The sequence below is a fragment of the Dipodomys spectabilis genome, unplaced genomic scaffold (genome assembly GCF_019054845.1).
Source record: "Dipodomys spectabilis isolate Male_0828 unplaced genomic scaffold, ASM1905484v1 ptg000422l, whole genome shotgun sequence".
In the NCBI taxonomy this organism is placed as follows: domain Eukaryota; kingdom Metazoa; phylum Chordata; class Mammalia; order Rodentia; family Heteromyidae; genus Dipodomys; species Dipodomys spectabilis.
This window is the reverse complement of record NW_024871099.1, coordinates 2,656,518-2,680,883: the sequence shown is the minus strand read 5'-3', so window position 1 is coordinate 2,680,883 and position 24,366 is coordinate 2,656,518. Positions and strand designations below refer to the sequence as shown.

The 24,366-nt window shown below is 50.6% G+C and overlaps 1 protein-coding gene across 1 annotated transcript in view; it reads left to right on the top strand.

The window, feature by feature from the left end:
- Positions 1–23,651: 23,651 nt before the first annotated feature.
- Tshz3 (teashirt zinc finger homeobox 3) overlaps positions 23,652–24,366 on the top strand; it is an 80,571-nt gene continuing 79,856 nt past the window's right edge. The window contains exon 1 of the mRNA XM_042668232.1: positions 23,652–23,746. Within this exon, the coding sequence (XP_042524166.1) occupies positions 23,707–23,746 (40 nt within the window). The 5' untranslated portion in view covers positions 23,652–23,706. The remainder of the gene's footprint in view (positions 23,747–24,366) is intronic.

Below are 24,366 nucleotides of genomic sequence, written 5' to 3'. Positions count from 1 at the left end.
TGCTTCAGGGTCTTGGCCTCCACAATTGCAGGATATGTTGAGTAGGCTTCTGTATAGCTTGTTAAATAACAGTAAAAAAACAAACAAACAAAAACACCTTATGTTGAGAAATCGATCCACCTTTTAATTCTCTTTCCATCCTGATTACATCAAGGTAGAAACCCCAGAGCTTGCTGTCAGAACATCTTTAGTAACATCCTTAATAACATCTTTATCAACCACAAAGAAAAGCAAACCTAAGCTGGGCACTAGACTGTCTCGGCACTTGTAATTCTGGCTACATGGGAGGCAAAGAATTGGAGGATCTTAGTTAGAGGCCAGGGTCAGCAGAAACAGACACGAGACACTCCCCCACCCCTACCATGGGCACCACGGTGTGTATCTATCATCCCAGATTATGTGAGAGGCTGAGGTTGGGAGGATTCCGGTGCCCAGGCAGCCTGAACAGAAAAGTCCAAGAGACTCTGGCTCAACTCAGTGATGCCAGAGATGGTAGCACTCATCTGTCACCCCAGCAAGGACAGGGACTTTATAGTAGCTGGGTTGTGGCTCAGATATGTGGCCAGATAAGAAGGAAGACACCCCCCCCCCCCAATCCTTAAAATAACCAATGAAGCCAGACACTGGTGGCTCACATCTGTCAGCCTAGTTACTCAGGAGGCTGAGATCTGAATATCATGGTTTGAAGCCAACCCAGGCAAAAAAGTCCCTAAGGCTCATATTTCCAATGAACCACAGAAGTGGAAGTGTGGCTCAATGGTAGAGCACCAGCCTTGAGTAAACAAAAAACAACAACAAAACTCAGGGACTTCACCCATGTTCTGAGTTCAACACTCCAATACACACACATTAACACACACACATACACACACACACACACACACACACACACACACTCCACACAATTCTGTCCACTAGCGAGTTTCAAATACATTCTTCCTGGTTGTCTATCTTTAGAGTCACACAACTTACTACAGAACATTTCCAGTGATTCTTCCTATTCAACTCCAAATGTAGTCAGGCAGATGCTCTACCACTTAAGTCACACCTTCACTCCATTTTTTTTCTGGTCCTGGGGCTTGAACTCTAGGCCTGGGTACTGTCCCTGAGCTTCTTTTGCTGGAGGGCAAGAGCTCTACCACTTGAACCACAGTGCCACTTCTGGCTCTTTCTGAGTGGTTTATTGGAAATAAAGAGTTTCACGGTTGCTGAGTGCTGGTAGCTCATGCCTGTCATCCTGGGCTGAGATCTGAAGATCACAGTTAGAAGCCAGCCTGGGCAGAAAAGTCTGTGAGACTTTATCTCCAATTGGCCATCAGAAAATCAGAAGTGGATCTATGGCTCAAAGTGGTAAAGCACTAGCCTTGAGCAAAGAGCTCTGGGACACCACCCAGGACCTAGGACGGACAAACGTTCAAGCCCCATGACTGACAAAACAACAGCAACAACAAAAATCCCCCAAACACAATGTCACAGATTTTCCTGCCCAGATTTTCCTGCTGGCTTCAACCATGATCCTCAGATCTCAGCCTCCTGAGTAGCTGAGATCACGTGTGTGAGCTACTGGCCCCCAGCTGAGTACTCAGTTCTGCCTGCAAGAAGCAATCACAGATCAAGACCAGCAGTCCCAGAATAAAAAGGACTTTGAGCACGGAACGAACTTTCCAGTCTTCCTCCTTGGGTTTCACTCTGTTCCTTCCCTGAGGAATCCGGCTGCCTCTCCCAGGGCTTTTGCTTCTATCTCCTATGACTAATTCCCCGCTAATTGTCCCAGATCAAATCACAGCAAAATATTTCCATTTGCCATCTCCTGTTTTCCAATTGTCCCTCTGTTCTCCATCTCAGCAAACATTGGTTCTGCTTATCGTTTCTGAGCAAAGACATGAATCATTTGCCGAGAAGAAACCACAGAGGCAGCTGTGGCCCATTAGGGGCTGACATTTGGGAAGGGCGGGGCAGGGGGAGAGGGGGAAGATGATGCTGGCAGAGTAAACTCCAGACGGAAGTTCTGCTTCTTTGCAAAGAGAAAAGGAAAGCTAGTCCCCTCTGCTGGATGAGCAGCTGGAACTGCCCTTCTGTGTGTTGCACTGTTGGTAAAACACACTAGAATAGCCAAGGTTCATTCCAGGCATGGTGGTGCATACCTGTAATCCCAGCTGCTCCAGAGGTGTAGGTAGGAAGATCGTGGTTTAAGACCAGCCTGAATAAAAACATACACACATACATACATGCATGCATGCATATATATATAAACACATATGCAAACACATAAATACATAAATAAATAAAAGAAAGATCTTATTTAAAAATAAAATCCCTGTCCCTGGTGCTGGAAAAAGGCTGTCCCACTGGACAGGTTCCACTTAAAAGTGTCTGTCAGCTGGGCGCCGGTGGCTCAGGCCTGTCATCCTAGCTCTTCAGGAGGCTGAAGTCTGAGGATCTTGGCTCAAAGCCAGCCTGGGCAGGAAAGTTCATGAGACTCTTCAGTGAACCACCAGAAACCAGAAGTGACCCTGTGGCTCAAATGGGTAGAGTGCTAGCCTTGAACAAAAGAACTCAGGGACAGTGCCTAGGACTTGAGTTCAAGGACAGACAAAAAAGCATTTTTTTTTCTGAGTCCTTTGTTAAATCCTGGCTTCTGACTCAGGTTTGTGTTTTTGTTTGTTTGTTTTAATACATAACATAAATTATGTATAATAATATATTACATAGTATAATAATATGCCAGAATATGTAAGTGTGTTGTATAATATATATATTCATATAATACAGGATAGTTATATTGCATTATAATAATATACTGGGATACTATGAACTAGGGAAATAAGACAAAGGCCCTCACTTAGAGATGAATCATCCAGTAAAATTAATTTAAAAACAGAGTATGATTCTGGGTAGAAATAACTACAGAAAAGAAGTTGAAGAAGGGTATGGGACTAGAGAAATAGAGGCAAGGAAAAGAAGTTTGGCACATATCCATACTCATATGTAACCACAGCAACCATCAGAAAACAAAACTTTTCCTTCTTCTTTCTCTTCCTCCTCTTCCTCCTCCCTCCTCCTCCTCCTCCTCCTCTCCTCCTCCCGCCTCCTCCTCCTCCCCTCTCCCCCTCCTCCCCCTCCCCTCCGCCCCTTCCTCCATCTCCCCCCGCTCCTCCCTCCCCTCCTCCTACCCTCCGCCTCCCCTCTCCTCCTCCTCCCTCCTCCTCCCTCCGCCTCCTCCCCCGTCCCCCTCCCCCTCCCCCCTCCCCCTCCTCCCCCTCCCCCTCCCCCTCCTCCCCCCTCCCCCTCCCCCTCCTCCCCTCCCCTCCCCCTCCCCCTCCCCCTGCCCCCCCTCCCCCTCCCCCTCCTCCTCCTCCCCCTCCCCCTCCCCCTCCCCCCTCCCCCCTCCCCCTCCCCCTCCCCCCTCCCCTCCTCCAACTAGGGACTCGTGTAGGCAAGTACCCTATCACCCCAATCACGCCCCTTTTGCCTTTAGCTGTGTTTTCAATGAAGGTCCATAAGCTTTTGCCTGAGTCAGGCTGGAAAACTGACAGAAATCCAAGTTTCTTTAGAAACTAAGTCAGACACCATCTCACCTGGGCAGGAGACAATGAACCTCATGACATGATTCTCTGAGTCCCACGATGTGACCAGAGCCAATGGGGATTTGTACACTATTGGTACTACTATAAATGTATGTTCATGGGGATGAGACAAGACTAAGATCGGTCTCCTTTATCATGATTCCAACCTCCTGCACCACAAGAGAAAGAAAGAATTGCAAGTACAAGCCATCAACTGGGAGTGAAAAAATTTTTCTCCTGGACTATTCAACCAAGAACTTGCAACCTCATGTATAAGAGTTCTCGAAAACTCACAGGAAGAAAATAAACCAATTCTTATAAAAAAAAAAACGCATCAAAAAACCTGAAGTCACGGAGGCATAAAAGAATACAAGAAAGTGTTGTGCAATCCGTTATTATTCTTAGGGGAAATGAAACTTAGAACCGCTGTCCCATCTATGTGAAATAATGAATACTTTCCGCCCCAACAGGCAGCCAACAGTAAGTGTTGGGGAAGATGTCTGGAGAAAGGGTTGATGGGAATGATGGCTAGGAGCTGTGTAGGGGAAAGTCTCAGTGGTTGTCTAGGAAGTGAACTCCATACCTTCCATGGGACTCAGGAATCCCACTCCTTTTTGTCCAGCTGAAGTAAGAACATACCTTCTGCCAGGGACTGGTGGTGGCTCATGCTATGATCCCAGCTACTCAGGAGGCTGAGATCTGAGGATTCAAGTTTGAAACCAGACCAAGCAAGGAAGTCCATGACACTCTTATCTCCAACGAACCACTAAGAAGCCAGAATGGAGCTGTAGCTTAAGTGGTAGATCACCAGCGCCCTGAAATGTTGTTCGATGGAAAGGTGGATAGCATCTTCCAGTGCACCTCCATGACATAACTCCTCAGAGACTGAGAAGCACATTAATTCCTAAAACCTGGGGGATTCATTCAAACAGGGGAGCCGATCTCCAAAGGGCAAGAGTGGTATAACATTCTCTTCACAGGATTCTCCTGCAACATCCCACATCCTGTCATAGTGTGGGAGCATTGAATAGACATAAACCAAAAGTCCCAGATACCTGATAGAAGGCAAAGAGCAGGGAGATCTACAAAGATTTGGGGAAGAGAGAAGGAGGAGGAGGAAGAGGAAGAGGAGGAGGAAGAAGAAGGGGAGGAAGAGGAGGAGAGGAGGAAGAAGAGGAGGAGGGAGGGAGAAGGGGAGGAGGAGGAGGAGGAGGAGGAGGAGGAGGAGGAGGAGGAGGAGGAGGAGGAGGAGGAGGAAGCCACTGCTGAGTGCTGGTGGTTCATGCCTGTAATCCTAGCTATTCAGGGGGCTGAGATCTAAGGATCACAGTTCAAAACCAGCCTGGGCAGGAAAGGCCAATTATCTCCAATGAGCCACCAGAAAACCAGAAGTAAAACTGTGGTTCAAAGTGGTAGAGCACTAGTCTTGAAAAGGAGGAGGAAGAGGAGGAGGAGAAAGAAGAAGGAAAAGTTTTCTTTCCTGATTGTTGCTATGGTTACATATGAGTATGGATATGTGCCAGACTTCTTTTCCCTGCCTCTATTTCTCTAGTCCCATACCCTTCTTCAGTTTCTTTTCTGCAGTTATTTCTACCTAGAATCATACTCTATTTTTAAATAAGTTTACTGGATGATTCATCTCTAAGTGAGGGCCTTTGTCCTACTTTCCTAGTCCATGGTATCCAGGATATATTATTATAATGCAATATAAATATTCTGTATTATATAAATATATATTATACAACACATTACATATCCTGATATATTATACTATCTAATATGTTATTATACACAATATATGTCAAGTATTATACATATTATATAGTACATACATTGTATTATTATTTATGGTAATATACAATATTATTTCTATATAAATTATATATACTTATATGTCTATATATTTATACATTATTGAAAATATTAATGCCATGTATAAAATATGTCAAATGATAAGTATATTATGATTGTGTTATTTTATAAATGTTATTTATAATAATATATGTCAGTTTTTCCTCAACTATCAGAGAAGACAATGAATTCTGTGTGTTTCATCCTCCTGGTGTGTTTCATTTTGTTCTGGTACTGGGGTTTGAACCCAGGGCGGCCAGCTCACTCCAACATGCAGCTTTATTTGCTGAGCTGGTTCTCTCCCACCTGAACCATGCCTCCTGCTTGGCTTGGTGCTGATGAATTGGAGATGGAATCTCCAATTTCTTCCCCTGGGTAGCTTGCAACTGTGATCTTCCAGATCTCAGCCTCCTGATTAGCTAGACTTTCGGGCTTGTGAGCACAGCTCTGTCAGCTCTACGGTGTAAGGCAGGCTCAGCACCAAGGCTACTGCCTAAAGATGCTAAAGTTTCACAGCATCGTCTCATGCCAATCTGTGTCTTAGGTCAAACTGTGGTGTAGACACTGAACACAAAAGCCTCCCTTGCCTTGCTTCCCCCACCTCCAACTCCTCCCAGTCGAGATCCTGGGGAGTCTATTGAAAATAAATTAGTAATACTTCATTCTCAATGAAAAAGTCTCGGGGAGATTTATAATTTTATTTTATTTTTTTCTAAGTGCACAGATTATTTTATTTTTTTCTAAGTGCACAGAATAACATAAATCAAAAGAAGCAATAGTCTACCTTTTGTCTTGACTACTTTGACCCTCTTCAACCTCTGCCAATTTTTATCTCATTTTTGTTTAACTTTATACATCAGAGTTTAATTTGAGAGCTGGTGGAGAAGACAGTGATGTATAGGTTATATCAAGTGTGAACGAAATTACCCTGCCCCCGGGGGGAACTTTGGGCTAGAGGGAGGGTCCCGGGTCTTGTTGCCAGGGATAGAAGAGGAACGATGCAGTTCACCCCTTGAACCTGGCCATCCTCCACCCAGCTGCCTTTCATTTATTGATCTGGCCCCGTTGGAGAAACGCACAAGATTGCGTCCATCCAGGCCTTCTGCTCTGCCTCGGGCTTCTCAAACCATCGGCCGCTGTAGACAATGTCATTTTCCAAACCTGAAAAGGAGTTCTATTAGCATTGATTTTTCTCCTTGTGATTGTTCTCATCTCGAGAAAGTGTACAAGTGTGCCCAGTTGGCCAGGTGGCCTGTCTGGCTGGAGGGATGGCTGCCTTCCATGGTCTGATAGCTGCCCCCACCACTGCCTAGGTGAATCAATGCACACACACAAGCATGCATGAATGAATAAAGGAATGAGTGCATGACTTCATGAACTAGTGCATGGGTGACTGAATGCAACAATGAATGCATGATGCATGCGTGAACGAATGAGTGCAGGAATGCATGAGTACACGGATGTATGCAGACCTGAGTGGATGAATGGCTGCATGAATTAATGCATGAATGTATAAATGCATGCATGCATGCATCAAGGGAGAACTGTTGACCTGTGCTTCCTCATTGCTGCTCACCTGCCATGCTAGCTGGCCTCAGGTCTTTCTGGAAAAGATAAACAAATATACTGGGCCAAGGACACAGGCACCAAGGAGCTTCTGTCCCCTTAGAAACTCTGCACATGTGGCAAATGGACCCTGGGGACTGGGAAGGGACCTTCCAGTCACCTTCCTCAACACTCATCTATTGCATGGCTACTTGTCAAGACAGCCAGGCCAGGCACTGGACCACACGCACTGACCTTACAAGGCAAGGACCACTCCCACTGACACCAAGCCATTGAAGCCAGGAGCTAGTGCTTGGCAGGTTTTATTTGTTGGCTTATTGGTGTCAGGGCTTCCCTATGTAGCCCAGGTAGGTTTGGAACCCATGATCCTTCTGCCTGGGATTACAGGTATATGCTACCACATCAACTTCTGCTTTCCCAAAGGTGGCTACAACATGTAGAATGGTAGGGCTGGCTTATATAATGTGTGGGGATACCACCTGCAATCCAGCTACTCAGGAGGATAATGCTTGTGTCAACACACACACAGACACACACACGCAAACACACACACACAGACACACACATACACACCCCATAGGAAAGCTCATACCTGTTATCCTAGCTACTCAGGAGGCTAAAATCTTAGGATCTTGGTTCAAAGCCAGCCCAGGAAAGGAAGTCTGTGAGGCTCAAATCTCCAATTAAGCACCCAAAAAGCCGGAAATGGGGCTGTGGCTTGAGTGGTAGAACACTACCTTTAAGGAAAAGAAACTCAGGGATGGTACTCTGGCTGGGAGTTCAAGCCCCAGTACCAACTGGCACACAAACACACAGATGTACACAGACACAGACACAGATACACACAAACACACACTGGCATTAAAATTTTTTAAATGGTGTCTTTAGAATCTCATTTTAACCTCAACCTCAGAATGAGCACCTGTTAAAACATCTCTCTCTACCCACACCTATTCTGTCTCTCCAAAAGTCGCATTCTCTTTAACTCCCTTTGGAAAACCACTTATAAATGAGGACTTGTATCTCAAGGGATTACTCTGGTGAGGAAAAAGTGTTTTATTAATGTGTGTATGTGTGTGTGTGTGTGTGTGTGTGTGTGTGTGTGTGTGGTGTGCGTGTGCACGCCACAGAATTCTGAGCGATATAATTAGCTGGTCCCTTCTGTTTTGTTGTAAAAGCCTGTATGGCCAAGTTCTAATTACACATATATTCAGGATGTTTAGAATGTGAAGGTAGTTTAACAATGGGCCTTACAATAAAATAAAGGAAAATTTAAGGGGTTATGAGCCACAAATTGAGGGGCCTGAGTAGCAGACACCTAGTACACAGCTTCCTTTCTGTTTTGGGGCACACCTTATGGGCAAGTCCATCCCTTCCAACATTTGGTGGGATGTGTTTTGTGTTTCTGAAAGAAAGATATTTAACAGGTTGTCATTTTTGTGCATGTATGTGTCAGTACTGGGACTTGAACTCAGGGCCTTGGTGCTGTCCCTTCAATTTTGTTTTTGTTTTTGTTTCCTCAAGGCTGGTGCTTTTACCACTCAAGCCACAGTTCCACTTCTGGTGTTTTGTTGGTTAATTGCAGATAAGAATCTCTTAGGTTTGTCTGCCCAGGCTGGCTTTGAACCATGATCCTCAGATCTCAGCTTCCTGAGGGGCTAGCATGATGGGTGTGAGCCACCAGCACCTGGCTAGGTGTCATGATGTAATGCACTTCGAGTTTTCTACCCCTTGATTTGCCTTGGTTATTTATTATTTATTTATTGAGATAGGATTTCACTTTGTTCCTGGGCCTGTATGAACTGTGATCCCCCTATGGGTGCTTCCCTGCAGGGTTGTGGTGGGAAGCCATTGTGCTTTCCCCGTAGCTGGGAAGACAAGTTGGGCATTACTATGGTCAGTTGTAGTTGAAATGAAGTCTGTCTAAATTTTGCCCAGGCTGGCCTTGAACTTTGATCCTTTCATCTCTGTCTCCTAAGAAGCTAAGAGTACAAGATTGAGCTACTACACCCCTGGCTTTTGTCCATTTTCTTAGGACAGTGTCATGTTGTGTAGACCTGGGTGCTTTCGAACTCAAAATCCTCTGGATAGAAGGTTTGCTTGTTCGGAGCATTGTTTGGGATTTGAACTCAGGCACTTGCTCTACCCCTTGAGCCACACCAGCTTTTTGCTGGGTATTTTAGAGATGATGTTTAATGGATTTTTCTCCCTGTGATCCTCTGGTATTCAGTCTCCAGAGTAGCTGGGATTACAGGCATGAGCCACAGGCACCTGGTAATTCCTTTACATGTTTGACGCATCTCGTACAGCTAAATGGAAGTCAGAAATGAGGTGGCAGGGAAATACAGAAAGCCAGCTTGGAGCCAGGAAGGTATGAGTGAGTGGGAAGAGGGACTGCCAGATGCTTCTGTATTGTGGTCCCACAATTTTGTTCTTCTTCTTCCTGGACCCAGAGACCTTCGAACGGTGTTAGCTTTGAAGTTAAAGGTATATCCTTTAAAACTACCAGCTCTCTGTCTTGAAGTTTAGTGGATGTTAATCTTATAGAGTGCTTCGACTGATGGGGTGCACCATTTCCATCAGATTTATTTCTTATATAAGTCTACAAAGACTTCGAGTGAACTCTTCTATCTAATTGCTTCTTATTTGCCTGGAGAGCTTTCATTAGAAAAATTCAGAGCAAGAGCATTCACGGCCAATCTCTCTTGAGTAAGTAAAATGTATTCCATGAGGCCTAAGAATGAACTTCATGCATTCTCTTGCAAAAATAAAATAAAATAAATTGAATAAACTCAGTCTTACTTTCATTTGAGCCTATTAAACTCTCTCTCTTTCTCTCTCATATGCATTAATATATATGTGTACATATATATGTGTGTGTGTGTGTGTGTGTGTGTGTGTGTGTGTGTGTGTGTGTGTGTGTGTGTGTACTGCTTAGACATCTGTTGGCAAGAATATATCAGCTTTTAGCTAGGCTTGGTGGTAGACTCCTATAATCCCAGGACTCAATGGAATGAACCAACACTGTCCCTAGGTTCCTGTGAAGAAATCATTCTGTACGAATGCAATGAAACTGACCTTTATTCGTCTGTAAATTTTTGTGTGCAATCTCAAATAGAATTATATACACACACAATCACATGGGTGTACATAGGTGGGCACAGAAAAATAGTTATCAGTAATGCATGTGTAAGCTGGGCACCAGAATCCTAGCTATTCAGAGAGATATGAGGATTATGGTTCAAAACCAGCCTAGGGAGGAAAATCCATGAGACTCTTATCTGTAATGAACCACCAAAAAAGCCAGAAGTGAAGCCATGGCTCAAGTGGTAGATGACTAGCCTTGAGTGAAAAAAGTTCAGGGACAGTGCCCAGGCCCTGAGTCCATACCCTAGTGCATGCACGCACACCCGCACACAATACACACACACAGACACACCACTACACATGTAGTTTGTGCATAGTTTGAACCCTACTAAAGAACTCAGGAGCAGGGGTGGTGTTCAATGTTAGAGCAGCTAGTCTAGCATGGACAAGACTTGGTCCCTGGGTTTGATCCACAGCAATGCCAAAAAAGAGAGCAGAATCCGGATTTGGCCAGCTAGTGATAGATCACACCTGTAATCCTAGTTGGGAAGATGAGATGAAGTTGAAAATGAGTTGAAGATGAGATCTGAGGATAAAGGTTCAATGCTAACCTGGGAAGGAACATCCATGAGACTCTTATCTCCAGTGAACCAGCATAAAGCCAGAAGAGGCTCAAGTAGTAGAGCCCCAGCCTTGAGTAAAAATGGAGGAGGAGGAAGAGGAGGAGGAGGAGGAGGAGGAGGAGGAGGAGGAGGAGGAGGAGGAGGAGGAGGAGGAGGAGGAGGAGGAGGAGGAGGAGGAAAAAGAAGAAGAAACAGCAGCAGCAAAAGTGAGAGACCCAGTGTTCTAAACCCAGTACTGGCATACAAAAGAAAGCAAAAAGAATCCAGATTTGGCAGAAATTTACCCTACTAGCTGAACAATTAAGGAACAGGTGCATCCTTAGAACAAAATGACCTTTTCTCACCAAGTTCTAAAACATGAAAGGTTAAAGAATGTTTGAAAGGGAGTTAATACTTTTAAAACACTGCAAAAAATGCGATCCCTTCAAAAACTTGAACAAAGAAAAATGAGAAAGTTTTCGGATGGCCTTTGGGAGTTTCTTGCAGGGAGCTGGGACTTGCTAACTTGGCCTGCTCCTGCTCAAAAGCCATGAATGAATCCTCCCTCCCTAGCCCTCCCCCCTTCCCTGCCAGAGCAGAGATTGGAGCCTGGTAGGTGGCTCACACCTGTCATCCCAGCTATTCAGGAGGCTGAGATCTGAGGATCGTAGTTCAAAGCCAGCCTGGGCAAGAAAGTCTGTGTGACTTTTATCTCCAATAAATAACTCAGAAATAAGCCAGAAATGGAGCTGTAGTTCCAAGTAGTAGCACACTAGTCTTGAGCAAAAAGAAGCTCAGTTCTAGCCTCAGGACTGGGAGAGAGAGGAGAAAGAGGGGAGGGGGAGGGAGAGTACAGCAAGAAACCCTTGCATGGCTCTTCCTAATTACAGTACTTTGTGTGTATTTGGGGCTTGAACTCAGGACCTGAGTGCTTATTTCCCCTTAGTTTTTTCTTTGCTAGCACTCTACCACTTGAACCATAGCACCACTTCTGGCTTTTTTTTTTCCGCTGGTTCCTGGGAGATCAGAGTCGCATGGACGTTTCTGCTCTGGCTGGATCTTCACATCTCAGCATGCTGAATAGCTAGGGTGATAGGTGTATGCCAATGGTATCTGGCTGCAATGACAATTTTGACAATTCCTCTGCCTAGTAGCAACTGCAAAGAGAGTAGATCGAGTTTCGGATTTTCCAGATTGCCCCTTTCCAAGTTGGCCTGAAAGATGTAAGTTCTGATAGCTACTAACCAGAAAAATAGAAACGTCAGTATGTGCTGGGTGCCCGGGGCTCACGCCTGTCATCCTAGCTACTCAGAAGGCTGAGATCTGAGGACCACAGTTTAATGCCAGCCCAGGCAGGAGAGTCCATGAGACTCTTATCTCTAATCAACCACAAAAAGTCAGAAGTGGAGCTGTGGCTCAAGTAGTAGAGTAGGTAGCTGTGAGTAAAAATGCTCAGGAACAGCGTCCAGGCCCTGAGTTCAAGCCCCAGACTGGCGTGTGCGTACACACACACACACACACACACACACACACACACACACACACATAATCCGTATGTACTTTACCATCCCTTCCTGTAATGAGCTCACAGAAATATATGAGAGACCCTGCCTGATCTTTCTAGAACATCACGAGACCTGTGCCTTCCTTTTAGCAACACCTCCCTGTATTTATTTTTCTCTCCTCCAATCACCTGCTTGTATCTATTTCTAAGCCATTGTCTGGGGAGTAGGAGGGGGCAGAGTTTGATTCCATAGCTGTTTTTCTCAGGAAGACAGGAGGCATATCTCCAGGTAATGGACAAGCAGAGTGTACCAATCCTGAATGGAGACATCGATGTGCATCAACCCCAGGTAAGCTCCATCTCTGGTAAGGCTTGATTCTGAAGGCTCCCAAGGTATAACCCAAAGAAGCAAAGGTTTCAAAAGGCAGCTCCAACTCTGTGTGTGTGTGTGCGCGCGTGCGCGCAAGCCAGTACTGGGACTTTACCTGAGAATTTCACCCTCTCCTTTAGCTTTTTCTATACAGGCGAGTGCTGTAGCATTTGAACTGTACCTCTACTTCTGGCTTTTTGCTGGTTAATTGGAACTAACTTGCCTGGGCTGGCTTAGAACCACAATCCTCCAGATCCCAGCCTGATGCGCAGATCTGAGTGGCTAGGATTTCACTGCTGAAGGAAATCTCTGGTCCATGTGCAAATCTCACCTTTCCTGGCTCACAGGCAGGTGAGGCCTGAGGGAGGGAGGTAAGGGTTATGGTTTTCTAAGGAAGAACTTCCTGTCACTCGGTGTGGAATGAATAGCCTACAGGGTAGAAGATTACTTCCCTCGGAGGCCAGTCTCCTCCTGGAGAACTCTCTCTCCAGGCATGTAAGCTAGGTATAAATACAGATTCTCTGGGAAGGCAGAGTGCTACTTTTTGTACCTGAATCCCTCTCTCTGCTGACAGACACATAGAGCCTAAGATCAGGGCTCTGTCTTTCAACAAGCTCCTAAAAACCCTGAATATAGCCAAACACTGGCTTGTGATCCCAGCTACTCAGGAGGCTGAGCTTGAGCATCAGAGTCCAAAGCCATGGTCTTTTTGGGCAAGAAAGTCTATGAAACTCTCCCTTGACCACTACCAAAATAAAAATCCAGAAATGGAGCTGTGGCCCAAGTGATAGAGCACCACCCTTGAGTGAAAAAGCTCAGGGACAGCACCTAGGCCCTGAGCTCAAGCTCCAGTAAGCAACACACACACAAAGAGAGATGTGTAGATACCTCCTAAAGAGACACTCCTGTTAAGACAGGAACCCCACCCCCACCCAGGTAGAACCAGGACCCTAGGAAGGGCCAGCTATGGAAGCTAGCTCACTAGGAGGCTCTAAGCACCCAGACTTAGCTGCATTCAAGAGCCTAGCACCTCCACCTCCCCCACTATACACTCCTGGCCAGCATGCCTGGTGGCCTGGGAGCTTTATTCAGAAGCTGTGTGCAGGAAGTGCACCCTGATGCAGTGGAGCAGGGTGTCTCCTAGATTGCCCTTTGAGGCGGCCCTCCCCCTCAACAATCCCTCCCCAGTTCTGGGCTCAGCCACAAGGCAGTAAGTCTAATCTTCCATTTACCTAGAATTTCAATATTACAAGGACTTGGGGTGGGGGGGTGTCTTGTCTAGAAACTAAATTAGCACCACAATACACTATTTTAATTTAGGTACTAGGTTTGTTCGGGGATTTTAAAGGAAGCATTGGGTGGGATGGGGAAAAGGGATTCGATTCTCATTAAGGTTGCTGCTGCCATCCATGAAGGAAGAAAACTAACTCTCCTAGGTCGAGCCCAAAGCCTCCTTCCACACACACCCTCCCCTTCCCACAAATCGCCCCAGGCCCTCACCACCTTTCAGTCCCAGTCCCAACCTGTCCCTGCCTCCCAAGGCCCCTTTTCTATCTGGTCCCTTAGGACAGAACAGGCACCTGCTGTACCATATCACCTCTAGAGGGCGCTAATGGAGAGGTACTAAAGGCTGGGTCCAGCCACTGGGCTCCATGGTGTGTGTGTGTGTGTGTGTGTGTGTGTGTGTGTGTGTGTGTGTGTGTGTGTGTGTGTGTGTGTGCTGGGGAGTGGGTGGGGGGGTGGAGGGGTGGAGGAAGCCCCAGGGATTCCACCCCTCCCCCTCCCCCTCTCTCAATCTCATTTGAATATTTCATTGGCTGCTGCCAGACTGGTCAATTTATCATGCAAATGTGGATGCCCTCTGCGCCAGAGAGGAGCCACCATCACCCTCACCGCCTGCCTGCCTGCTCCTGCCTGCAGAGCTGCAGGCCCCATCGACTGGTGGCCTAGACAGTAGCATCTGTAATATATACATATATATATAGATATAGATATAGATGCACACACACATACCACACACACACACACACACACACACACACACACACACACACACTGGGCATTGAAGTCATTACTAAAAGCCATCACAGCAACCCCAAACACTGCATCACAAGCCACTTAAAGGGTTGATTGGGCCTGCTTTGAAACTTATGTGTTCTCTTAAAAAAAAAAAAAATATATATATATATATATATATATATATATATAAAGTAAACTAAGTGGTAAAACAATTTCTGACCCTCCTCTTCTCCCCTCCCCCACCTAAAAACCTTCAGAAGGCACACACTATTTTGTTCTTTCCTCATGTTAGGAGCAGACTGCCCTGATTTGGGTTTAGGGATTTCTTTGGGGCTAGTACTTGGCATATTATAAGTAATAAATAATCTGAGGAGGGTTTTTGTTTTATTATTTTTGTGCCTGGACTGGAGCTTGAACTCAGAGCCCAGGTGCTTTCCCCCTCTGCGCTCTGCTCAAAGCTGGTGCTCTACTACTTGAATCACACCTCCATGTTTGGCTTTCTGGTGGTTCATTGGAAATAAAGAGTCCCATAGGACTTTTCTTCTTGGCTTTGAACTGTGATTCTCAGATCTCAGCCTCCTGAGTAGCTGGGATTACAGTCATGATATGCTGGCACCCCATATAATAAATAAACCAGGGTTCTTATGGGGGAGGGCGGGAAGAACTCCGGAGAGGAAAGCTCAGATAGGAAAACAAAAAGAAGAAAGTATGGACACACAGATGTAATAGACTAAGAGGCTCAGAATTTAGTCAGGGCTTCTTTGCAGAAAGGAGAACCCTTGGAATAAGAAGAGTTCCCAAGGCCAGAGATAACTTTGGTGTCCTGTATTTTAACTATTTAGGCTACCTGTCCCAGACCACCCTCACTATCCTAGTATCCAAAATAGGTTACCCATTAAGTGGCAAGAAATAAAAACCAAGAAAGAACAAAGTCCCTTCTTTTGAGCACCTGTTCTAATGGAGATTTGTGTGTTTGTTTTGCCCCGTTTTAGAAATTTGGGAACCAAGAGAAAAATTCAAATGCATACAAGAAGTAAAAAAGGAAGAAGGAGAGCGACAGAGGAAAAGAGAGAAGGGAAATGAAATTATTCCTGGCTCTGCAAATTCCCCAGCTAGATCCTGGGGCCATGAAAAGGTGGATTCTCTGATCTGCAAAGATGGGGTGGGTTTGATTTGTGACCATCGCCTCCTCTTTCAGCAGCTTGCATTCGAACAGTCGGGGTTTGGATCACAGCATGGAGGTCACCCGCGCAATGATTCAGACACCCGCAGATACTCACACAGCCCCGGAACCTTGCAGGAAAATCAGAGCGCCCGGAGCGCGGCTCCTACACTTAAGTATAGGTTTTTTTGGTTTGCTTTTAACTCTGCCCAAATGGCTTCCCCAAAATAAAATCTCTTTCACCCCAAGTGGGTGAATTTCTCCTGGTGGTGAGGAATTCGTACAAATGCTTGCCACCCGCCTAGCCCAGCAGACACGCGTGCAGGCAGACGCGGTGAAACTTGCTTGAAAAAAAAAAAAAAACAACCCAGAAAACCAAAATGCATTCCACGTCTCATTGCGCATTGCAAAACTGGGTTTAAAATGCATGCGTGTCTTTTTTAAACCGAAATATAAAGATGTTATTTTTCATTATTATTTAATCTTTGGGCTTGTATTTTTAAAGAGAGAGAGAGAGAATGAAGTTTTTCTAAAGTTCGTTACATGAGAGAATGAAAGAGCAGTCGGGACAGATGAGATGTTTGAGCGTGTGCTAGGCATCAGGAGAACGTACCTGGGGGAAATGGGTACCTTCGGATGATCCTACCATAGGGTGGGGTTTTTCCCGAACCCACCAGGTCATTTCCTTGTTCTTACCCCGCCCCCTCTCCTGCCATCACCCCTCTTCTTCCCTCTGCTAGGTGTTTAGTTCACGGGGATGTGCGAATGTGAGCGCACGTGTACGTAGGTGTATGTGTGTTAAGGCTTTCCTAGTTGTCTGGGGGAGGGGAGGTTGGGTCTGCAGCTTGGGCTTCCTTGAGTTTTGGGGGTGGGGGGGAACGGGTCAGGGGATGTGGTAGGAAGGGAGGTAGTAGCCCAGATCAGCTTTCAACTAAAGTTCCTCCACTTCCAGTCTTGCCCCTAAGGGATTCTGGGTCCCCCCCCCCCACTTGGGGAACTGATCTTCCACTCTGCCAAGCCCCAGATTCTTGCCTACTGGGGTTCACTGGCAGACTCTTTGGTTTTTGAACTGAGCTCAAAAGGACTGGCTGGCTTGGTGCAGGTGGAAAGCAAAGTTGGATCTGGATCACATCTCTGCCCCCTACAACCTGGAGAAACAGATCTAGTAGGAAGCGCGTACCTGAGGAAAGGGAGGAAGGGAGGGTTTGGAAGAGACCCCTCCCCCCAACATACACTGTGTGTGAGGGGGGGCTCTTTGTACCTCTAAAGCCAAGTCTTGATCTTACCTGGAAGAACCTTCCCTATTCATCTTTCCAAGATTGCCCCACCTCCTCTAGCCACACCCAAGGCTCTGGGCCTCCTGTGAACAGACTCACTCGGATTTTTCAAAGGTTTATTTCACATCAAAACTGTAAGAGTTCTTGGGAAGATTCACAGGCAAAACATCTGGGTTGGTGAAAACAAAAGCTACTGGGGGGAAAAAGAGAGGAAGAAACAAACTTAGCTTCTGTGTAAAGGCACTTTCCACACTTTTTCCTATGAGAGACCCCTGACCCCAGAATCTGAAACCTGTGAAGCTTTTTGGTAGAGGGTGAGTCTCCTGGGGTGTGTGTGTGTGTGTGAAAGAGAGAGAGAGAGAGAGAGAGAGAGAGAGAGAGAGAGAGAGAGAGAGAGAGAGAGAGGTTGGGCAAATTAGCCAACTTCTTGGCACACCAGGGGACTTTCTTCTTTCCTGCCTACCCCAGATTGTAGTTTGGGGGGAGGAGGTGGTGGTGGAGGAGGGGGGGGGCGAGGAAGAAGAAGCCACCTCTGTGACTCACTGATTCAGGCCACAGGCTTGTGCACTTACTGTGGCGTTGCTTCTCCGCCTCCACCCCACACACTTGTTGCCTGACTCTGGGGGTCTCAAGAGCCCCTCATCCTGGTGTTTCCCCACTCTGAAGCCGGATGCAAGTTGACCCCAGTCTGCCTTGTCCCTCTGGGTGGCCCATGTTTTCCTAGGGACACAGGAAGTCCTTCACATGAAAACATCTGAACTTAGGGTTCCCCTGTCTGTGACGGTGCTTTTCTCTCCAGAGTGGAAAGCATCTAGAAAGGCTTTCCCTGAAGCCTCTTTCCCATCCAGGGGGACACTCCAATGATGAGGGGTACACCTTCGTCTTCCTCAGAACAGGAACTTGTCTGTCCTCCGAACTTGTGATTGTAGCAGTGGGTTAGGCCCTTGTGCCCTGTTGGAGGCTCTTCTTCCAACCATGCCTATTTCCCACTCCCCCATTCCTTTCAGCTGGGGGCTCAGCCAGGTTAGCCAAAGTCAAGAATGCTTTCTGGAGAGATGAAATGCAGGCCAACAGGCTGGAGCGATGAGGGGCTAGGGCTCAGATTTCTATTCCCTGACTTATAGTTGGGAACAATTCCACTAACTCGTGCCCAGTGCCCCTCTGCGGGGGTGCCAGGGGGTTTTCCACTGGCAGTCAGGTTGGCTTTCAAGGCCTCCTGGGATCTAGGTGAGCCACTGAATCACCAAGGCCCTTTTTATCCCCCTGTTGGCTTTTTTTTTTTTTGCCACGGGGTTATTTTGGAGAGCCATGCCACTGTGCTTTCTGTTGGATGATTCCTCCTATTTTAAGAGGATTTAAACATGACTCTTGGAGCATGGCACTTCCCAAAGATGGAATTGGGGGTGGGGGGCAGGGGGAGGTTGTCCTGGGGCTTAGGTATTCCCTAGCCAGCAGGACACAAGTGGGTAAGTTCCCAGGCGCGCACTGGCCAAAGTCTGCGGTTTTCTTGCAAAGTCAGCTGCAACTCTTTAGAATGGAGTTATTTATAAGACACAACAAACAACAACAAAACAAAACAAATCTACCTAGGGCATCTTCTATAGAATTCTACCTGCTCCGGCCGGCGGCATTAGTGGTGGCCAGTTTCTCCTTCTGCTCTGTGGCCTAGCATGGAAACAGCTGTGGCCAGCTGTGGAGTGAGGAGCCTGCGCAGCGTGGGTGGTCTCTTCCCCCTCTCACCCTCCACTCCACCACCCACCGCTGGAAGTTACCCCCAGACAGCAGCCACAGGCTCCTTGGTGAAGCGATCGAGCCGGCCTGGGGGGCGAGGGGGGGCGCAGGAAGAGATCTTTATCCCCCCTCCTGGTGACGGGGCTCCAGCGCTGCGCTGAACTTGGGGTTCACACCAGCCGACATCCAGGCAGCCAAAGTTGCCATAAAGAAGGAAAGTCCTGGCGGTGGGCGCAATGTCAGGTGCAGACCCCCCCCCCCCTCCAGAGCTCTACGGAGCAGCCCGCCCCCCCCTCTGCCTCCCCCTGTGAAGTTTCCCGGAAGAGGACGCGCCAGTAGATGTGTGTTTGCGGGACCTGCGTGTGTCTGCTGGGAGGGGGAGGGTAGGGGGGAGGAGGGGAAAGCTAGCGGTGATCACCTGAGAGCATGCAACTACAACCCAGGTCAGCACCCCGGGAGAACCGAGCTCCAGGGAAAACGATCGGCGAGTTCAGGCTTCTCACACTTCCAGCCCGGGTCCCGTAGTAGTTTGTTTTTTAGTTTTGTGGATGGAAGGACCTGCCTAAGATCTTGCCCCGACCCTGACAATCTATAGACTTCCTCTAAGGTTTGGGGGAGTCCCTAAGCTCGTGCACTCAAGGTAGCATCCAGGGATGTCTGTGGTGATGGGTGCAAATCTGGGTCCCCGGGTCCACAATGGTGGGGGGGGGGGCGGGAGGAGTAGAGAACCTCTCTCGGAATAGGAAGATTCGTTCCACGAAACCCTGAAATTATCTCGGGCTCCGTTCTTTCAGAAGGGCCTGGAAAACTACTATAACGCGTGGGACCCCCCCTAGAATAAGGGGTGTGTGTGGGGGGTAACAGGAGAGGGGGGACAGGTGTTTTTAGCTGGAAGAACATAATGGAGGTCAGAGACCTAGGTGGTGGGGAGGGTGGGGGGCCGAACCCGGGTGTGCGCGCAGCTCTGCGGGGCACTGGACGCGCCGGGCGGCCCGGGGAGCCCGCGTGGCGCGCGTGGCGGGCTCTCTCTACGACGTGCAGCCCGCTGACACTGATGGATGCGTCGATGGTTGGACGGGCAGATGTTAGGGCGGCTGGCACGGGGCGCGCGCGGAGCTCGCCGCCGGAGCCGGGGAGAGCCAGACACTGGGGAGCAGCGGCGGGCGGTGGGGTTCCGGCTGGGGCGCCCCCACTGCAGGGGTGATGGTGGGGAGGAGGAAAGGAGAAAGAAAGGAAGGAAAAGAAGGGGAGCAAGGGGGGGGGGGGAGAAAGGAAGCCCCGGCAGGGAGAAAACTGCCCATCCTCGGCGCCCCGCACGCACTTTGCGCGCGCCACAAAAAGGGGGTGCCGTGCGCAAGATCCGCGCCTGGCAGGTGAGCTGCGGATGTAGGAGGTGGGGCGGGAAGTCGATCACTCCCCCCCCCTCCCCCAGCAAAGCAGTACCCACCTTACTCCAGGCCAGAGACATCCCAGGAACCCTTGAGGCCGTCCGCCCGCCCCCGGGGCTGCGCCGACTCACCGGTTCCCTCGCTCGCAAGAAAGCCTTAAATGCGCCATTGGCCGCGGTTCCCCGGGGCCTGGAAAGTGGACGGTGTGGGGAGAGCCGGGGGGTCGCCGGTCCTACCACAAACACCCTCATTTCTCCCCAACCACGAGTGCGCTACGCCAGCTATCAGGCCCAGCTACCACCCGCCTCTAGTTCCCGGGTCCTCGCCGAGGTTGGTGGTGGGGACGAAGGGGTGCGGGGTCCGCATACCCCCCCCCCCGCCCCTATAACTCCAAACCGTTTCGGTAAGCGCGCGCCAAAGGCGCCGGAGATGGTTTTATGGAGATGGTTTTATGGGCGGGAAGCAACACGGGCGACGGCATCATCTGAATTTGGGGTGGTGGGGTGTCTGGGGGGCATCTGGATGGCAGCCCAAATTTTTTTTGGGGGGGTAGATCGGAGACTTTTTTTTTTAAAAAAAATTAATCTTACCGTGAAGGGTGAGATCACCAGCATTTTCTCCAGGTCTGAAAGAGAAAAGAGCATGCCATAAACTTTTTTAAAACAAACAAACAAACTTGCAGTTCATATGCCAGTAACTCACGCGCCTGTCATCCTAGCTACTAGATCTGAGGATCCCAGTTCGATGCCAGCTTGACGTCCAGTGAATCATCAAAAAAATAAAAAAGCTGGAAGTGGAGCTGTGGTTCAAATGCAAATGGTAGAGCACTAAATAGCCTGGAGTAAAAAAAAAAGGGGGGGGGGGAAGGAAGGAAGGAACGAAGGAAGGAAGGAAGGAAGGAAAGTGAGTGAGCGAGCGCAAAGCAAAGGTCAGGGGCAGCGCCCAGGCCCTGAGTTCAAGCCCTAGGACTGACACAAAAAGGAGAGAAAGAAAAGAAAAGGAAAGGAAAAAGAAAGAAAGAAAGAAAGACCCCAATCCCCAGGCCCCGAGTTCAAGCCCTAGGACTGGCACACACATACACACAAATCCCCCAAAACTTGCAAACGCGACCATAAAGAAAACAGAACAACAACAACAAAAAAGGACAGGGCTAAAGAAGAGAAGGAGACCAAAAAGGAAAAGAAAGATAAGGGGGGGAAATGGGAGGGGAATAAACACCGGGAGAGGCCGGCCACGGTGGATGCGCTCCGGGAACCAGGGCGCACGCAGGGCTCCTACCCCTGGCCGGGGCTCTGGGCCTCGGGTCCACCGGGGGGAGGCCGGGGTCTCCGATGTCACCGCACCCGGATGCAACGCGGTCTTGAGGGTGGGGGGGAACGGCGGAGACGAGATCCACTCCCCCTGTTTCCTCCCCACCTCGCGCCTTCCCGTGCGCCCCTCTCCAGCCCCGGGCTGCGCCCCTCGCCGGCCCCGCCGCTCGCGGCCGCCCCGGCTCCCGGCCCCAGAGCTTTGGCCTAGGGAGACGCAATCGAGCCCGCAGCGCATCGATGAGCCGCCGCCGCCGCCGCCGCCGCCGCCGCCGCCGCCCGCGCCTTTCCGGCTCCCGTTTCTCCTCGCCGCCGCCCCGGGGTCGCCCGCAGGAGCTCCGGCCCAGCCCTCGCCACCGCCCCCCGCGTAAGTCACCCGGGCTTCCAACTCCGTCCTCCGCGGCAGGCCGGCGCCCCGTGGATGGATGGAACCACCCCTCCCCTTTCCAATCACCCCATCAATAATCCATATCCTCTCTATCCATAGCGGTGCGCCTAGGTGGTCTCCGATCTCGGAATGGGGGACAGCGGGGGAACCCTGAGTTTCTCCTTCCACCTTCCCCCCTCCCCTCCCCTGCCCACCCCATCCTGTCCCACTTGGGGGATCCGCTTAGGTGTGGGGAGGGGGCGCGGCCCTGGGTTCGTGAAAGGCGGGAGGGGGAGGGGTTGCAGGAAACGGGGTGGGGGGGCACCAAGATCATCCCACCTCTCCCCCCAAAAGTCTTGGTTGGAGACTTGGAGAGACACCCTCCCTCCCTGTACCGACCCCACCCGGAGACGAGCCGGAGAAAGTTTGTCTGGAGTACGAACTAACTAAATAGGGGTGTGGGTGGGAGCAGCGGTGGGGCCAGGAGACAAGTCCCGGGTTTGGGGGTGTCTGGGGGAGTCTAGGGCCCACCTCACCCCCAGCTTCCTCCTAGGAAAGTTTGTTCAGAGAGCATAATAAATATATATGGAGGGGGAAGCAGCCCGGTGGGGACCAGGGGAAGATTCTCGGGTTTAGGGGTGTCTGGGGGAGGGTCACCCAAATCTTCTCACCTTCCTCGTCCCCAGCTTCCTCCCGGGGGGTGGGGGGGACGGGTAGCGGGGAGGCCCCAGCACCACCTGCTTGAAGGGTCCTGATTATCCCCAGGGTTCTCGGGGGGACGGGCCCCCTCCCCCAGCTCTGGGGGCTTGGGGTGGAGCGGATGAAGAGGGGTACAGGTCTAGTGGGGTGTTGGGGGGGGGCTGGTCCAAGATTTGGAGGGCGGTGGACACTCCGGGACCGGGCTGGGCTCGTGCGCTCTCCCAGGATGGAGGCACCGAGCGGAGACTGGGGTGGGGGGGTACAGGCAATGGAGGGGTTGGGGGGGTGTCTAGAGGGAGTCGCCCCTATCCTGACAGGCCCTAGGGGGTTGGGGGTACCCCACCCCACACCCCTTTGCGAGCCCAGCCGGGGACACGATCATCTCCTTTTCCTTTAAGCTTGCCTGTTGCCGCCGCCGCCGCTCCTGGCCGCTCCGCGGGGCCGCGGACCCCGCCGAGCCCCCGGCGGTGGGGTGGGGGGGTCGCGAACCCCCGGCTGCGCGCCCCCGTTCCCGCCGCCCGCAGGCCGTGACCCCCAGGCCCGGGCGTGGAGGGTGGGTGGATAAGTGGGTGTAGGAGGGTGGGGGGGGTCTTGGCCCCGGAGCTGGGCTGCGCCGCACTCCTCACCCCGCCCCGTCCCCGCCTCCACTCCCCTCCTCACCCCGAACCCCGGCGCACCTCATCCCGGCGGGGCGAGGGGAGGGGAGGGGAGCCGGGCCACGGCTCCTCCCCGCCCCCTTCCTCCCCCCTCCCCCGCCCGGTCCTCCTCCTCCCCCTCGCCGTCCTCCTCCTCCTCCTCTTCCTCCTCCTCCTCCTCCTCCTCCGGCCTCTAGAGCGATTTGTCAAACTTCCCATTCCGCCCAGCAGCTCGGTCCTCCTCCTCCTCCCCCATCCCCGCGCTGCCCTCCTCCCCCCTCCGCGCTGCACGTTCCGGGGGGAGGGAGGGGAGGGGGAGGAGGGACGGAGTCGGGGCGCAGCAGCATTCTGCGGGCGGCCGGGGTTGGGGTTGCGGGGTGGGGGGTGTCTTGAGAGCCAGCCCCGCCTCGCCCCGCACCCCTGCGGACCCGCCGCCCCTCCTTCCTCTCCTTCCTCCCCCTCCCTCCCTCCCTCCCTCCCTCCTCCCCCCCCCCCCCCGCCCTGCTCGCAGCCCCGGCAGCGGCAACGGCGGCACCGGCGGCCACGGCGGCAGCGGCAGTCGCCGGAGCAGCATCATGCCGAGGAGGAAGCAGCAGGCGCCCCGGCGCGCAGCAGGTACGAACCGGTCCCCTTCCTCCTCCTCCTCCTCCTCCTCCTCCTCTTCCTCCTCCTCCTCCTCCTCCTCTTCCTCTTCTTCCTCCTCCTCCTCCGGCCAACTGGAGGAACCCCCCCTCCCTCTCCCACACCCTCCGCTCTTCCCCCTCCATCCCGGCTTCTCCGCACTCCTCACCCTTTCCTCTTTTCTCTCTCTCCCTCTCTCCGCTCTCTACCAGCTGCAGAGTAACTTGGGGGGGTACCCCGGGGTTCCCCTCCGTTACCCCCTTCGTTTGCTCCCTTGATTTCCTCTTTTAGGGTGCCCTGAGTCTGTGGTTACCCCCCCACACTCCGTCTACAGGGGTACCCCACCTTCCTTCCCCTCTCATACTTGGGGCTGTGTCTCTGTGTGTGTTTAAGGGGGGACCAACCATGCGCGCCAGGGACGATCGGCAGGCCGGGGGTCCCCGTATCATCTCCCCACCCACCCAAGTATAGGCTGCAGAGATGGGCGAAGAAGGAGCTTGGGGTTCTCTCTCTCTACCCCCCCCATGGTTTTGGGGGTGTGTGTGCCGACTGGGGGGGGTCATCTGAGTTCTCTGGGACCTTGTGCTGCGTCCTCCCTTGGCGGGCCGAGGGTG